This window comes from Pagrus major, chromosome 11 (assembly GCF_040436345.1).
Source record: "Pagrus major chromosome 11, Pma_NU_1.0".
Taxonomy (NCBI): Eukaryota; Metazoa; Chordata; class Actinopteri; order Spariformes; family Sparidae; genus Pagrus; species Pagrus major.
Window position 1 is genome coordinate 10,972,340 of NC_133225.1, and position 17,458 is coordinate 10,989,797.

A 17,458-nucleotide genomic window follows, 5' to 3' on the forward strand; every position below is an offset into this window, starting at 1 on the left:
TGTCAGTGAAGTTGGTTTTATATGACAATGGCTCTCTGGGATGGTTCAGACATTCATGATGCCCAGAGGATGAATCCCAATGATCTTGGTGATCCCGTTACTTTATGTCCACCAGCAGGTTTTTACTTATCCTCATATCTCAACATTGGATATTCATTTTGCCAAAAGAATGAATCTTAATGACTTTCATTATCTGGAGACTTATCAATATCTCAATATCTTGTTGATGAATTTCCACACAAGTTCCTACAAATATTCATGGTTTTAAGATGATGTATTCATATGACATTGGTGGTCCTTTGACTTTTCCTGTAGCACCACCCTCAGGTAGACATTTGTGCTTTTCAGTGAAATTTCCCTCCCAAAACTGTACGGATTGCCTTGAAGTTTGTTTCAGACTTTAACGCCAACCCTCAGGATGAATTGTAGATTTCGATTTAAAAATTTAATAATTAAACATTTCAGTGTGAGCAAAACTTAAAAAAATATTCCAATCAGCCTCAGCTATACTTGCGTTTAATGCTAATTAGCACTTTTTTGTGCATGCTAACACGCTAAGATGGCGAACATGGTAAACGTTATACTTGTTGCACGCTGATGTTAGCGTTAAGCTGAAAGCACTGCTGTAAGTTCAGCCTCACACAGAGTATATACAGCATTGTAGTATCCTGGTTATGGTTTGCTTCACGTTGGTATGGATTTAAAGCAATGCAACCACCAGAGGGCGCCACTCAAAGTCAAATCGGTCTCACACACCCCTTTGTCACCATCAAACTCACATTTAATTCCCATCCAGCCTCCTCCCAGCTGTTCTGTAGTAACTGTTTGTCCTTGTGATCAGGTGAAGTAACATCATAAAGATGTTTCAAACTTCTCTCCAGCTGACATAACCTCTCCTCTAAAAGTTCTGCCATTTATAAAACGTATTCCTCCTCATGTGTCCTCGCTTGAACAGTAGTAGAATAACTGAGACGGTGAGAGCCAAAGACACACCTGCAGGCAGGTGATACTGTTATGATCGTATATACAATGATATGAATAACCAGGTTTTTCTCAAGAACAAGACATTTTGACAGTTGAAACAGCATGCTGCTGAGGTTTTATATATTGTGTGGGCAGATAAGAGAGACACGGTGAAGATGATGAAAATATCTATAGCAGCTTATCATTAAATCAACAAAAGTGCAAACAGAAGAGAAGACGAATAATAGGAAAGCAGATAACAGGTGTCGGTGTAGTTAAGGTTAATGCTCCATGTTCTGTCTGAATATTATATCACAACCAATCTACTCAGTCTTTATTAAAAGACAGATATGTTTTATGTTGCAGAGAGTTATTTAAGTGTCATATTTAGCCCACACACATGTGAAACAGACACTGCGGGGGTTTAGAGTAGGTCAGACAGTGACTTGATAAATCCACAAAATACTTTCTATTTCTTACGTGACACCTCGGGAGCCACCACGGATCATTACTCAGTGCTGAGTGGCCAGGATGTGCTGCAGAAGGTAATGTATACTTCAACAGCAGCTCTTGTCACTCACTCACACTGCTGCTGTCTGCTGCCAGCCTATCTCCTTTTTGAAAAAAAGGCTTTTTCTTTCTCGGCTTAAGTAGGAAAACAAGACATGCCGTTGCCATTCTGCATTCTGTCTGATCCTGTGCGCCCAAATTGCGAGCGTTTCATCCTTCCTCTACTGTTACATTTCTTGATCCTCTTTGTTTCTTTTCTGCTGAGTGATGCTGCTGCTGTGTATCCGCTCTCTGTGGGTGGCCCAGGAAATAGTCAGCCACAGCTCTCATCATTGTCTTCTACAGAGACATCAAATGACTTTTGTTTGCATAAACAAACACTGAAATGACCACCGGGCAGTCTTTAAGAGGCTTCTCTCTCATTCAGTGAGAAGAGAGACCATTGTTAATGTGTTTAAACAAAATTAAAAGCTGATTATCGGCACACCATGCATTCAATTGAGGAATACTGAATGCTGGCAAACCTTTTCAACAGCTTTGGATGCAGCTCAGTCATTCAAATGGACACACAGCTTTTTCTTGACAGCGATAAAAGGGGCTATTTACGTGGTTAGATAAAGCTTTTTATAACAGCGGTGCAGTGTAACCCTTTCCTCCATCCCCTGAGCCATCAATAGCAGCAGTCCACTCATAAGTAATTATCCCCTGTACTACGCTGAGCAATAGGCCAGCAGACAGACAGAGAGAGGCCGACTCATCTAATTCACTCTCCCTCAGCAGCTTTTTCATGCTGAAGTGTGACATCGGCCCTGCTTGCACATGCTAGCAGTGCATTCTGAGTGTGTGACGGAGGCTTTAAATCAAATGTGGCCACTCCAAACAGCTCTGTAATCCCATGATGGGAGTCACAGGGGAGCTCTGCTGCAGATGTCTGCTCGGCCTGTGCATCCGACGCCAGAGAGCTGCCGAGCTCTGAAAAACACGACTTAACAATTCACACAGTGTTGGAGGAGGTACCACTTTTAAATGAAATGTCCTCTGAATTTGTATTTTAATGAATCCATGACATAACTCCAGTTTAAGTGATGTCAAGAGGGTCCACATTAATACATAGATAGTAGCTATTCTCTTTATCTAATACTATCTCAGCTGTTAAGTACGGACTTCTTAGTAGCTTAAAAAAATGAGCTCAAATCCACTTGTGAAACATTGCTCTTTCACTGAATAAACGTGGAAGCCAGGCTGGAGTGAGGTCAAGTTGGCATCTCCTGAGGCCCTAAGGGAGCCTGAAATTCTCTGGTTCACTGTGTACACAGTGTTATTTATTTATTTATTTTTAGTTAAATTCCTTAAGGATGATACATAATTGCACAGCAACAAAAGGTGGTGGTAGTGGCGGGGGTTGTCCTATTTTGGACAAAAATCCTGACCGGGTTAATCCAGCCGTGGGTGTCAGGTAAGTGTATGCCGTGATCTGCTCCAGTTGGCAACATAACTCAAGTTCTCTGCAGTCAGTACGCTTAGCTGTTACACACCCAGGTTCAACAGGCAACACATCTGCATATATCAGTAAGCAGTGAACTTGTGTTTAACACTGAACCACTTGATTCATTGGTCTTTGGCCAACATTAACAGCTCTGCCCACTGATGCATCTCCAGGGAAAAGCTGAACTCTAAAATGCATCTGTGATGAAGACTTTTGTGCACCAGTGGACATGGAAAAAGACTAGAGATTTCAACTTAACTGTTAACTACATGGACACCAAATAAAGTGATTCGATGGGCATTGACATGCCCCAAAGCATTTAATCAGAATATAACTTTTTTGACATGTGTTAAGTAGCTCCAACCACTGTGAAGCATCCAGTCTGCCAAAAATATAAAAGAAGCAGAAGGATAAGAATGATATTTTTTAACTTAACTTTATTCAATTCAAACATTCATTCATTCATTCTGCCTGTTAATACAATTTTAAAGCTGAACCCACATCATGTCCAGGGAACATTATTTGTGTTTCTGGTTCGGTGGATCCTGGCTTCATTCATCTTTTCAAACATTTCTTTTTCTTATATCTTTTAAGATATCCAAACAAAAGAGTTGTTTCGGCCACAGATAGATTTTGTTTTGCTACATCCATATTTCCATCCTTCTCAGAAGCAGCGTTACCTAATGTTACCTCCCCCATGGGAGGCGTACATGCGCAGAAAGAACATATTTATTCCAACCAGAGAAAAGCAATCAGATTAAGCCTCGACATGGTTATTAGGCGCTATTAGCATTTTCCTATTGATTAGATTAGCAAAGCTTTACAACCACCCCTCTCGATCTGATTGAAAATTAATTCAGATCGGACTGAATTGGATTAGTCTCTTCCCATTGAGGTGCTTACATGAGGCATTTTTATTCTGATTGGGCTATATTATGATTATTAGTGAAATGCAAACACTAAATAGTTAATCCATGTATTTTAGCAATTCTTTCTTGAAAGAAACAAGCCCACTGAATCACTACCGGCAAGACATCTCTGGCCAGTGGTTCTTCTCAGTTCATTATCTCTGCCAGGCATAAGCGTGTCTATTAATTCTAGAGTAATCAATACATCATTGAAGATGATGTTAACTAACACACCAAATCAACTGGGAAAGCATGGCTCCAGTGTTGCTGGCCTTGAATTTCTCCCTCCAACACAGCTTCTTTTCATTTTCGACAGTATTTTTTTTACCTTTCGTCCTCTTCTTCTCACGCTCATGCTGATTGGTCTTTGATGCTCCAGGGAGAGCCTGGGCAGATCTTTTAAACTCTGGTAACCTCCTCTCACGGTGATGCTGCACCGGACTGCAGTAACTCAAGCGGCTGCACAGCAGTTGACAAGCCTGCATTTCCTTGTTCTACAACACGCTGCTAGTCAACTTGAATCTCAGTAGCACACAGTGTGTTACAATGCAGCTATCAGTGCAGTTTTAGATCAAGTTCAACACAAAGTGCAGCTGCCTCCTGCTGAATGTCCTGTCTCCTCTCATTGTCAGACGCTGTGATCTCAAGGGGCCTCTCTGATTTTACAGCCATCCTTGTTGAGGGCTCTTGTGGAGTCTGCAACAGATGCCCATATGGTGCTTGAGAGAGACTTCAGAATCAGATATGTCATTGATGCTGTTTTTAAACACCTTGTGAATCACCACTGGTGAATATAAAGAGGTCTGCAGAAGTCCACAAACAGCCTCCCTGCAGCTGCTTTTGACAACACTGACATTCACTTTATTCATTGACTGGTCTGCACAAGTTAAAATCTTGATTTCACATTATCGACCATTTTCTGACATACTAGAAGCTTCACATTATAAGTGCCCACAGCAAAGGGAAAGGCTTGATCTTACATCTGGGATCATTTTCCTCACTTGTGTTGAACCCAATCTTTACTGGCTCACCCAAAGAGGTCAGTGAAGCAGCTGAATATCCTGGGTATCTACTTTTGTGTCTCCATAATTATTGTTGTAATACTGTCATCATGTCATTATGGAAGACTATAAGGAAAAGACAGTCTCAATTTAATATACGAATTACATCTTCTTCTTTTCTCCCCCCGTTAAAAGGTTTTTTTCTCCCTCAACATGGCAAGTTTTTCCTCACTTGAAACGAGGGTTTAAGGACAGAGGATGTCGTTCACTGTACAGATTGTAAAGCCCATTGAAGCAATGTGATTGTGATATTGGGCTATATAAATAAAATTGATTTGATTTGATTTGATTTGAATGCCTCTAAATGACCTACTAAAGCAACTAAGACCATGAGCGAGAAGATGAACACTAACTGCTGCTAATTGTAGCTAGTAAGCTCAGTTAAGTGTGACACTAGCAGTTGTATTAGCTGACTCTGCTTGGACAGCACACGGGGGAGTGTTGGTGTTGCTCATGTGAGAGTGTTTATGTGCTGTGTCACACTTCCAAATGTTGTAGGATGGTTTGACAGCCTTCTTGCTTAGTTCCCGATGTAAAAGTCTTGTAGTAGTTGTAGTTGTATGAATAGCAGAAATGTTAACTGCCAACGTTTTATTCTGGTGACTGGGCTGCCTCCGTAGATGAAGCCTAAACCACAATCACAACAAAAACACTAGATCCATTTATTTTTTTGTAATGTTACAAAAGTCAGCACTTGTATGAACACATTGTCAGTTATTGTCAGTCTGTGCATGTTGAGCTGTCCCAACACATCATGTCAAGTGGATGAGAGGAGGGTCTGATTCATTACAAAGTAGATATAAGAGAAACACTGCAAATCAAAGAAAGAAATGATCCTTACTATCACAACCTGACCAAAACCATTTTTGTCAGCCCAATGAATGAATGAATGAATGAATGAATGAATAAGTAGCCATATTTGGCCGTGACAATGAATACAGCTTTATGTGTGGGAGGTGATGAGCAATGTCACTGAAAACAAGTCAGTTCATGGTAAGTATGTTAATGCTATTATCACTCATTTGTAGTTTTGGAAAAAGGGACTTTGGAAGAAAGAGTACAAACCAAAGATGACACCTGTTAGAAATTGCAATTTCATAAATGTACATATATATCCAGCCTGAACAAATATGCATGTTTATGTATTTAAATGACATATTTTGGCATATGTGTCACATATATAATTACTTATACATATAACATATATGTATTTGTATAAATGTGTAAAAATGATACATATATGCATAGAATATTATGAAAATGTCATCATATATATTTTTTGATGTAATAATATGTGCATACACAAAAGTTACTATTGGTCCTTTATATATGTTAAACTTAAATCCTTATATAGCCTATATGAATGACATATATATAAATCTGTGTAACGTCATCCTGTGTGCAGTGGCGAAATCTTCCCATAGTTGGAATAACTGTAATAGGACGTTTAGTATTTTATAGTGTGATATTGCTACTTTTAAGAGGATGTTTGCACCACCGCTGGTCCCAAACAACAAAAAGAGCATTCAGGGTACATGAGGATACAGAACATAAAACTTTACATAAATTATTTCTCACTATAATCACCATATAGTGTCCAAAATTGGAGTGAGAACATGCAGTCACCATGCAGTCACCAAAGTCACAGCTGGACAAACGGCTTTTGTGCAACACCAGCTTCTGTTTTCTCCTGACAAAAATGAAAGAGGGGCTCAGTTTCACATTTCACCTACATTTACATGCAAGTTGCAGTATATTTTATGTATTTCTCTAAATATACTGTGTGACAATGATGTCATCTGTACAGTCTCAGTTTCTATAGGAAGAGGAAAGTATTACTGTGTTAGCTCGTCCTCAGCCATGAAGTTGTTTGGATGAATTTCATCTGTCTTGATAACACATCAGTCTTAATCTGCAGCCACAGTCTCAACACACAGCCTCCACTCACCTGATTGGTCTTTAGTAACAGCAGTGTTCTACCTGAAAGTTAAAAGATTTCACTGCATTAACTGCAACAAACCGATAAGTGACACTCTAATGGGCTTCAATAATGCACAAATCAGTGTGAAATCATTGCTGTGACTGTCTCCTTTCTCCAATGTGGTGTGCTGCGTCATCAGAGGACTGCGGGACCCACAAACACCGGTGGTTCCCCTGCAGTGCGAGAGATCAGCGATGGGACTGGAAACACAGAGAGAGAGGGAGGGAGGGAGAGAGGCTGAGAGAGCTGCTGCAGAACAACATCCAGCCTGGGCTGAGGAGTTAAACCGCGCACAGTGACACGTCTGCTTCATCCAGGCATTAATCCTGTTCTGATAGCCATGGTAAGTTCACTTCTGTGCTCTGCTGGTGCGGCTCTGCTGCTGCTGCAGTTCTCTGTGCTGCAGGAATGTTCATTCGACTAACCTTGAAAAAAAATGATTGCAGCAGGGCTGTTTATAATGTGCAATGTGCATGTAAAGTGGCTGGTTTAGTGACTCTGCTTCACTGGGGCCTGTTCGGGTGGTCTGTACTGCAGCAGTGCTGTTGCGTAGGATAGAATTATTCACAGGTGACACTGACAATGCAGACCTCTAGCAGTGCACACAGCTGCAGCACACATACTTGACTCCTGTAGTCTGCTGCTGCTGATCCCATTATGTTATCCACTCTGAAGTAAAACACAGACCTATGTCTCTGAGCGTGTGTTGAAAGGTTGTAAATTGCAGCATCACCTTTGCAATCCATCGTGGATTTACGCATGCACCACCGGGGACGTCACATGCTGGGTCACAAGTCTGCAACTGTAGTGTTTTGAGCTACCACTCATCCATAACCAGGACAGATGGCTTGTAAAGATAATGAGCTCTTGACCAGAATAAGTAGCAGTTACTTCCAGGAGGGGCTGTGTTTTTCAGCAAGGTGATCCTCCATTGATCACCACTCTGAGAGAGAGAGAGAGCTTCAAAATGTGTTGTCGCCTCTTTTACGTCCTTCTTTGTGTATGTTTAATATGCACAGTAAGCACAACAGACACCAGTTTTGGTCAGGATTATTCTGTCAGCATGTATTTCTTTGTTTACTCCTGGCCTCTACTGAGCTACTGAGTTTCCCTCACAACTTCCAAATACTTTCTTTTCCTTCTACTGGCACCTGGCACGAAAGATAAAAAAGTGCTAAACAAGCTTAAAGTCTTGACTATCCTGTGTGGCCTATCTCCTCCTTTCATACTGCAACTGTGAGCTACACAGCTGGCACTTTAAAACTGGGATGTATAGCAGGCTGCTGCTTAAAAGCGGGACTCTCAAACCAAACACAGTCGAGTTGGCTTACCTTAATTTCTTGTTTTGAGGAAGCTGAAGTCATCAATTATCTGCTGCTTTTTGCCTCGTTCACTGAGCAGCCAATCAAGCCGACATTCCAATACCTAAAGTTTGAGTTCACTTGCGGGACTTGAAGGAGACAGATGTGGATTTTGGAAGTTGTTTGGGATATATTATATGTTGCTGCTAATTTGTAAACCTTCATTATGAATGTGAAGTATGTCCTACCAGAATATTTGCACTGAAGTTGCCTTTAAGGTATTTGTTGTTTCTCCCCGAGGTGAAGCTGTTGTCCTTGGTATCTTTGCTAATCTTCACCTCAGCCTTTTTAGGTTTTGATTGCACCCATAGAGCACTACAATCATGTTTTTCCATGTTCAGTAAACCAGTGGTAACCACTGTTCTCTGTTGTGTCCCTTCCTGCAGTTGTCAAAGCAGCGGTGGCCTCTGGCCTTTGTGGTTTTCATCCTGACTTCTGCCCTCTCAGTGACGTCCCTGCCTGCTGACATAGAGAAGGGAAGGAGAAAGGTGGTGCATGTGCTCGGTAAGGACATTTTTTTTCTTTCCTGTTTCTTATAGTTAGTCGTAGTAGCAAAGTAGCAAAGGCAGGAGCTCTTCACTCTGCACTGATCTGCATAGCTGTTACAGCATGTTCTAGAAAACCTGGCTGATACACTGATGGCTACAGAGGTGACTTTAGTGTTTCTATTATTTATGATTTTATTTAGTGTTATATATAGATGACACCTGAAAAATGCTCTTGTTAAATCTTACCCTTCCAAAGAAAGAAAGGAGAAAAATAGTGAGAAAATGCTCACAGGTTTTCAAATTCTCACGAGGAGTCCAGAGAAGGATCGTGAAACTGTCCAGGAACATGCACTGAAGCAATATTTCAAACAGTATTCCCAAAGCCAATGCTGTGGTAACCCGAGAACTTTAATTCATTATCGAAGTTGTTAATTTCCAGTCTAGCACTAAGTATTCACTTGAGGACTCTGATAAATCTCTAACATTTTAACTACTAAGAAAACTGATGACATCAGGGATTAAGCTAATTAACAGCATGAGACCTGGCTGTCCATATTATCTACAATGTAGAAATTTAAAAGAGTTACATTTCTATATCTTCAAAAGACTTTTTTCTGCTGACTGGATATGCATTTGATTTTACGAGGTCTTTATATGCTTTATTTGTAAATACAGTCTTACAGCTCCTTTGCAGATCAAGCAAAGCAACTACAGCCGTTGGATAATAATGATGTAGTGAGTGAAAAGTACAGATTGAAAGTGTAAAGTTGCATACGTGATAAAAGTTGAGTATCACACAAATTTACATATATATAATATGTAATATTTCTGTATTCAAATGTCTGAAAATGATTAGACCTTTGGTTTTTATTTTGTTGAGTTGTGTACTTACATTATCCTAAATGTTCAAACCAGAGAAATCCATCATTTTATTCAAGGTAATGGATGGGTGTTACACAGTGAAGCAGCCCGTCCTCATGAGAAAAATGACCATATAAATCAACTGTGAAAGCAGCTTCTTAAGACCCATGTTTACGTGTCCTGTAGGGTGGTGACCTCTTGTGGCCCTAGTAATTATTACAGCAGCAAGGGAGGAAGTCAGGTGAAGTAGTCGGCTAAATAGAGCGACAAAGTCTGTATAGGAAGATCTTTTCCTCATCCTAACCAGTTAGATTTAGTGCCTAAACCAAACCAAGTAGCTTTACTGCCTAAACCATGTAGATGAAGGTCCAGTAAGTCTGTATAGCTGGTATGCTGCAACGGTCATGTTTTGTTAGAGGTCATATGTGTCATTTTGGGAGTCACTGGCAATGGACTTATCCAGTTGTTTAGGTTTGAGGTGTTGCAATGAAGACAGCAACTCCCATGATCCCACACTACTTACATCTTTTGTTTTGATTGAGAGATCCCTGGTGGAATAAAATATGTATTCTGGGTTTAAAGTTGTAATAATTATTTTTTGAGGATAACTGCACAACAAGCATGGCCCTGACAAAAGAGTTTCTCTTGCAGTCATTATAGCCTAATTAGCAGTTAGCAAATGGATATGCAAATCTAAGTCCTGTATTTTCCAGCAACTTCTGAGAAAAATGATCTGGAGCTTTCAAAGTTTCTTTTCTAGCTAGTCGTCTTTTTTCCCAGCTGTCTGTCTGATGCTGGGCAGGTAGCGTAGATTTATCAGAACCTATTTGCTCTAATTAACAGCTGCCTGCTGCTTCTAATCTGCCAGTTTTACCATGACAGTGTGATGCATGCAGACATGCACATTAACCTAACTCCCGTCACACAGGCGCTCCTATCTGCAAACACCAGCGGTAGTTGTTAACTTCAGTCCCACTGCCAGTGATGTCTGTAAAAGGTGTCTCCTTAATGAAACATGGAGTTGTTTGTCCGAACATCTGTCTGTTGCAGTGTTGCCATCAGTGTTGGGAAATAGTGTGCTCAAAGTTTTGATTAAACACCACTTGATGCTTTCATGGCTGCTGGTGATAAACAACTTTGCAGAGTGCACTAAGCACTGACAGGACTAATTGCTGGCTGGCATGGATAATTGTAGGTGCCTTTATCTAGTCACAGCATAGCAGAAAACCTCTTGCAGCCACTCATTAAATGTTTCAACCACACTTGTTTCGTGTTCAGTCTTTTGCTGCCTAGATACACACAAACAGAGTCTAAGTGAATGTCTGCCAAACATGCAAACTAGGTCTTGTATTGGCCATTTGGAAGAACAGCCCTGCGGTTTCCATTAGTTTCAGGTCTTATGGTGATTTGCTCTCGGCAGAGGTTGAAGTTCAAATTTGGAGTGGGTAATCTGATGACAGGTCTGGGCGGAGAGTGAGTTAGCTGCTTTTCTGCTCTTGATATGCTGGATGTTGAGGTACTAATGTGACAGCTCCAGTAAACAGCACACTCTGTACTAGCTGAAGCTGATTCAATTTTGAGGGTATCTCACCGTGGTAACCCCTCACAAAGAGAATCAGATTACATTTCTCCTACCTACGGCAACATTGAGGACTTGACTATACATATTTGCATGGCAATGAAAAAATTCGTCATGCACTCCTTTGTATTCACCACCTTTATTATTGCACAATAATATAGTAATTAATTATGGGGTTGTTAAGTAATTCTTGAAGCATTTTTGTTATATTTGCATAAAATGTCTTAACACATTCAATTAATCAAATGCTCTGGCAAAAAAAGGAGAACAATTTTTGGTGCTCGTCAGTGGCGGGCTTAGGATGTTTGAGGGGCAGGGACGCATAAAGGGCACTGAAAGGGTACTTCACCACGTTTTGTTCCCTCAGAATTAAGTCATTTTGTGGTGGGTTGTGACGAAGAAAAAAAAAAGTTAACCCAGTGTTTAACAGCCACTTCTTTCAAATTTAAGCTTATGGGAAAAATGTCTCCTTGGGCTGGTGTGCATCAGCTGACTTAATTAAATGGTTTAGCCATTATCGCTTAAATGCTCATCGCTGTTCCCAGGCGCTTGGTTGCAGGCCTCCATGAGCCCGTCCAATCATTTCATTCAGCCTGTATAAAATCATTGGACATCCCACCTGTCCGTCTACGTATGTACCTGCCTAACCACTCGCACTTTGCCTCATTGCTTTTACAAAGGCTGCAGTGTGTGTACACGTATCCTGGAGGAGTGCTTTCAAAAGTTAGCTTGCTCTTTCTGGTTTCTACAACATTACCAGCCTCAGGTTTAATATGACATCAATCAACACCCATTTGGAAAATCAAAAGAAAGTATGAAAGTAATGAGAAAGCTGGCCAGCAAGATTAAACAAAATGTCAGATATTTATCATTCACCACTGAAGTGCTTTGATAAAGCGGCCCTCCCTCTTCTCTTTCTCCCCATAGAGGATGACACCGGAGCCGTGATAGTGCAGACAGCTCCTGGTAAAGTGGTCACACATCGCGGTGGCTCCATCACTCTGCCCTGCAGATTCCACCATGAGCCGGAGAACACCGACCCTGCTCGCATTCGTATTAAATGGACCAAAGTGACTGACGCGCTGCAGTTTGAGGACGTCTTTGTGGCACTTGGAAGGTAAAATCTGTATCTGTGTTTTTAAATCAGTCAATTTGTATCTGTTGTTTTAATCAGTGTTTCTGTTTCTCAGTTTGCAGGGCCCAATCCAATAGATGTTGATTGGATTGATTAAATAGGTGTTATGTACTGTAACTGCCACGTACTATAGATGCTTTGCACACATCCAATAGTAGTATATAATGTGAGTATTTTCAAAAAAGCAGTAGACTTAGGCTCAGGAGCAGGGACAAGCCTCAATCAAACCTCGAATCACCTGTCAAACCTACTTATTCAACCCACCTTTCCTGTTTGTCTCCGTCCACCCTCCCTTTCTCTCCCCCTCATTCATTTACCTCTCGACCTCATCCCTCCTTCTGCCCATCCCTATTCACATCCGTGCCAGAGCGGACAAAACTTCCTCTGCTTCCGTACATCCATTCAGCCATCCTCAATAGCCAATACTTCCACATTTCATTAAACCTTTGAACTCACATTGTTGGCATGGTCGTTATTGGTGAACCCACTCGTATCATAAAAATACATTGCTCTTTTCATGAGGCTATAAAGTAAAGTCCAACTCTAAAGCATTTATTAAGTTGAAGCATCTCTCAGTTATTTTGCTCATAGCAACTTTTATAGTCGTGAAAGAAAATACTGTTTCTGTCACGTCTCTTCAGGCAGCAGCGTGTGTTTGGATCGTACAGAGGCCGAGTGTTTTTGGAGCAGGCAGGACCAGGCGATGCCTCAGTGATCATCCAAAATGTCACACTTGAGGACTATGGACGCTATGAGTGTGAAGTCACTAATGACATGGAGGACGACACAGGCTTCGTCAACCTCGACCTGGAAGGTCAGGAATTGAAGATGCTGTTGTCTAGAGATAGATCAGTTCACATGAGACTGAAGTGAAATTCATCCACTTTAAACATCACACTCAACAGTAGGCCTGTTTCTGTCACCTGCAGGAGTGGTGTTCCCCTACTACCCCCGCGAGGGGCGCTATAAGCTTAACTACCACCAGGCGGAGGATGCCTGCAAACAGCAGGACGCCATTCTGGCCTCCCACTCTCAACTGCACAAGGTGAGTTTCTGCCTCTCCCTTGGTTCAAATGTGTGTCATGTTTGAGACAGATTAAGAGAGACAGTCACAGATCACTACTAAGGATGTATTTTTCATTTATACATTCATTTAGAGCCACTCTTCTAGTGATAGCAATGCACTTGCTTTCTACAACCCTCAGTCATAAACTGTTTTAGAGCGGCACTAAGTCTAACATTAAGAATATGCATATGACCAGAGCAGACATTTTACTGCAGGTCCCTCCTCCTGTTTTAAAAAGCCATATGCATGAAAGTCCAGAGTAATGAAGTTATGTCAGAAGAGATAAACCAAATTCGTTCCGCTCTTAATAATGTGTTTAATCCTTCAGTGTGACTCACTAACCTACATTATCTCCCTCTGCAGGCCTGGCTGGAAGGGCTAGACTGGTGTAATGCTGGATGGCTGGAGGACGGCTCAGTCCAGTACCCTATCTCTCATCCCAGAGACCAGTGCGGCCGCAAGGACACCCCCGCTGGCGTTCGTAACTATGGCTACAGGCACAAGGAGGATGAGCGCTATGACTGTTTCTGCTTCACTTCCAAGCTCAACGGTGAGGAACAGAGAGAGATGTGGGTTGGCAGGCTCAGCTGTGTGCACATGCGTGTCTGTATCTGAAGATCAGAAAGACTTTGTAGTCCATCTACATGATCACACAGCTAAATATAAACATCCAACTGAGCTTCCAGCATCTGTGGCTCATGAGTGGAAGAGAACAAGACGCTGACGGAGCTGGATTGTTGTGGTGCTGTATAGAAGGAGGATATATCATCAGTGTTGGACTGTGGGGAAATTAGGCCCACGTCTCTGATCTGTGCCTATGATCTCGCCGGCCTAAGGCCATTGGATTTAGATCAGGCTGCGTTGATTCTGCCCTGCTAGGGCCACAGTGTTCTCTGGGTTCAATGTGTGCATCCCCTTTCATCTCCCGTTTCTTTGATTTACATCACGTTCCCACAGAGACTGCTAGTGTCTCCGTCACACACACCACCTCCAGGTTCACAAGCCCAAACAAACTTGGGAAAGTCGAGGCTGGATTAGTTGCTTGCGTCATGAAAGTTATGTGTAGTCCTGTAGTCATAGCAAGTCCACATGAATGAGAAGAGAAAGGTGCAATAACAGCTTTTATTCTGTCACTTGATTATTGAAATTGAAATCAATGATTGTGGAGAATACCAGCAATCCATGTTTTAATAATCAATATTGAAGCACTGATAATTAAAGGTCCAGTGTGTAGGAATAAGTGGGATCTAGCGGTGTGGTTTCAGATTTCAACCAACTGAATAACTTGCCTGACCTATGACACTATGGTGGCCGCTAAAAATGGCGGTTTGACATGGAGAACAACCCACTCCTACTGAAAACACAATTATTAATATTATATTCCATTTCTGCATATAGATCCCACTAAATTACACATGCTGGACCTAAAAACAGACTTCAAACTTTTCCAATCAAGATTGTCATATCATACTGCACACAGGCCAGCTGACCTGCATGCTCAAAGTTGTCTAATTCATTCACAATGTCAACCTATACAATAAGCGCCTTTTTTCTTTGCAGGCAAAGTGTTGATTTGACTCTTTTGTGCCATTTTTGTGTGGCTTAAACAAAAAAAGATAAAACACATTAATTAGTCAGGCTGTTGCTCCCCTTTTGTTATGCTAAACTAAGCCCAGCTCGCTTCATATTTCCCCTACGCACATGAGAGTGGCATTGATCTTCTCATCTAATGCTCAGCAAGAAAACAAACACATGTATATTTCCCAAAGTGTCCCACTCCTTTAAAACATTGTGACACACAGTGCACCAGTGGTTCATGGAGTTTTAAGCAATTCAGTTTGGAAAAAACCCGTCCTCAAGCCTGCCTTCAAGGTGCCTCTTTGAAGTTCGGATAAGAATTCAAAACTTTTCATACATTCTAAAAACTTGATAGATACAAGGCAGTGCTTTTCATTTCAATCATAAACACAATTAGGATAGTCTCACCTGCACTGTGAAAAAAAAACAAAGAAAAAAGAAGCAGTCCCTGTGCTTTTCTTCAGCGAGAAAAAGGGTGCATGACAGGAGCCTAAAACGATTGCTCATGGCTTCCCCTGTGTGTTAATTATTGCGGACAGTCTGTTGTGGGCAGGAGGTTTCAGCCGTGGTCATGACCGATGCCGTTGCTCAGTCCAGCTGGAAGGCATTTACTGAGCGTCCCCTGGGGAAATATGAGACAATATTCTGCCTCTCTAATAGCAGCAGTCACGTAAACAAGCATAAAATCAATAGCTGAACCAAGCGCAGAGCTGAGGCTGCAAACATGATTTTCATGATGGCAGTTTTTGTTTGGAGAAATCACCAACCTCTTTATTCTCGGTTAGGGAGCTCTTTTATCTTTTAGCCCCCTTCTTAGAAGAAGCTACCTCATGATTCAGCCCAGTTCAAACAATTCAGCCAATCAGGATGGCAATTTCTTTAAAACTGCCAGGTAAAAAGTCTCCCCAGAGGTGAGATGAAAGCAAAAATGGAAGCGTTTTAAGAGTAATTTTGAGCTAGTGCGCCGTCCGCTGACAGAGTGTTGCCTTTTCGATTCTGAGCGGCTGCCCAGACGGTTTTTGGAGTGATTTGATATTCTGAACACAATCAGACAGAGATGCCAGGAAAACTGAGAATATCTCCCCTCAGGGCTCGGCTTGTCTCTGGGGCTTCGCTCTCTTATTCACTTCCCTTTCTTTCCGTTTGCCCTCCTGAACAATGCACTTGCTCTGTTTTCCTTCACCTTTTCACATGCTCTTACAACAAAGATCTTCTCCTCTCCTCTCCCTCTATATCCCCCCAGGCAAAGTGTATTTCCTCAAACGCTTTAAGAAGGTGAACTATGCGGAGGCGACGAAGGCTTGCATTCGAGACGGCTCAGCGGTGGCCAAAGTGGGTCAGCTGTACGCTGCATGGAAGTTCCAGCTTCTGGACCGCTGTGAAGCCGGCTGGCTGGAGGATGGCAGCATCCGCTACCCCATAGTCAACCCTCGCTCTCGCTGTGGAGGATCCCAGCCCGGCGTCCGACACCTGGGCTTCCCTGATAAAAAATTCCGCCTCTATGGGGTCTACTGTTTCCGCATAAACAAGGAGGAAACAGCAGGTGGTAATGAAACGACAAAAAGCCCGACAGACAGTTTGAAAAGGAGGAAGAGCAGCAACAGCATCCCAATGAATGCCACGAGGGTGATTTAAAGTGAAAAGACTGAGAGCAGTTTTAGATTTGACTACAACAAATGTCGCCTAGCAGCCAGACTCCATTCATCGCTTTTTAAAGTAAAGCGCTCACAGACATAATGTACTCATTTTCAGATTCGCCAGAGAGAAGAAGCGAGGCTGTGTAAAATTGAGACTGACATCTTTATTAGGGTGATTTTCCTTTCGTCTCCAGTCAGTCAATCATCTTAAGGAGTCACTCTGTTAGCACATCTGTCGCTGGAAAACGGTAAGATTAGACAGCAGCTTGATCATCGCTCAGGCACACAGATCAGATAAGAGAGGTCTGCCATGAGGATCCTTGTTTACGTGTGTGTGTGTGTGGGTGAATCATAAGTTGGCCCCTGCTGTGGTTCCTGAGCCACAGCAGGGGTGTGAGCCAGAATCCCAGTTTCAGGGTGAACACAATCATTACTGGGTGAGACGGGATGAGCTGCCTGACTGTAGGGAAAAGATCCAAGAGGCCCTGTAAGGTTTGATTGTACCAAGTGTAATCGTCTTGCTTGGTTAGCAACAATCTTGCACAATGTGAGCCATTTTTCTCATTAACTAGTCCTGGCAACCTCATCATCAGAGCTGAACAGGCTAAGTAGTAAATGCTGCACTAGCTCCAAAATATTTGCACTTTAAAGACATAGGGCTTTATTTTATGATAGCATCCTAGCTTAGACTTGAGCGAGCATGTATTGCTTGGCTGAGGCTGAATAAGCAGAAATACAAAGCTACAGTAAATGCTATTTACCTCTCATAATGCACTTCTAAGCTACCTGGGCCTCCAATGCACTATTAACCTTCCACCTTTATTACGGAGTTTGCCACTGGAGA

The 17,458-nt window shown here is 42.0% G+C and overlaps 1 protein-coding gene across 1 annotated transcript; it reads left to right on the forward strand.

Moving 5' to 3' along the window:
• Nucleotides 1–559: 559 nt before the first annotated feature.
• Nucleotides 560–16,665, forward strand: hapln4 (hyaluronan and proteoglycan link protein 4). Its single transcript, XM_073476409.1, has 7 exons — nucleotides 560–571; nucleotides 8,657–8,774; nucleotides 12,126–12,315; nucleotides 12,975–13,147; nucleotides 13,263–13,378; nucleotides 13,763–13,949; nucleotides 16,221–16,665. Exons 1-7 carry the CDS (start codon nucleotides 560–562, stop codon nucleotides 16,610–16,612), a joined length of 1,188 nt encoding a protein of 395 aa, XP_073332510.1. The 3' UTR covers nucleotides 16,613–16,665.
• Nucleotides 16,666–17,458: the final 793 nt, after the last annotated feature.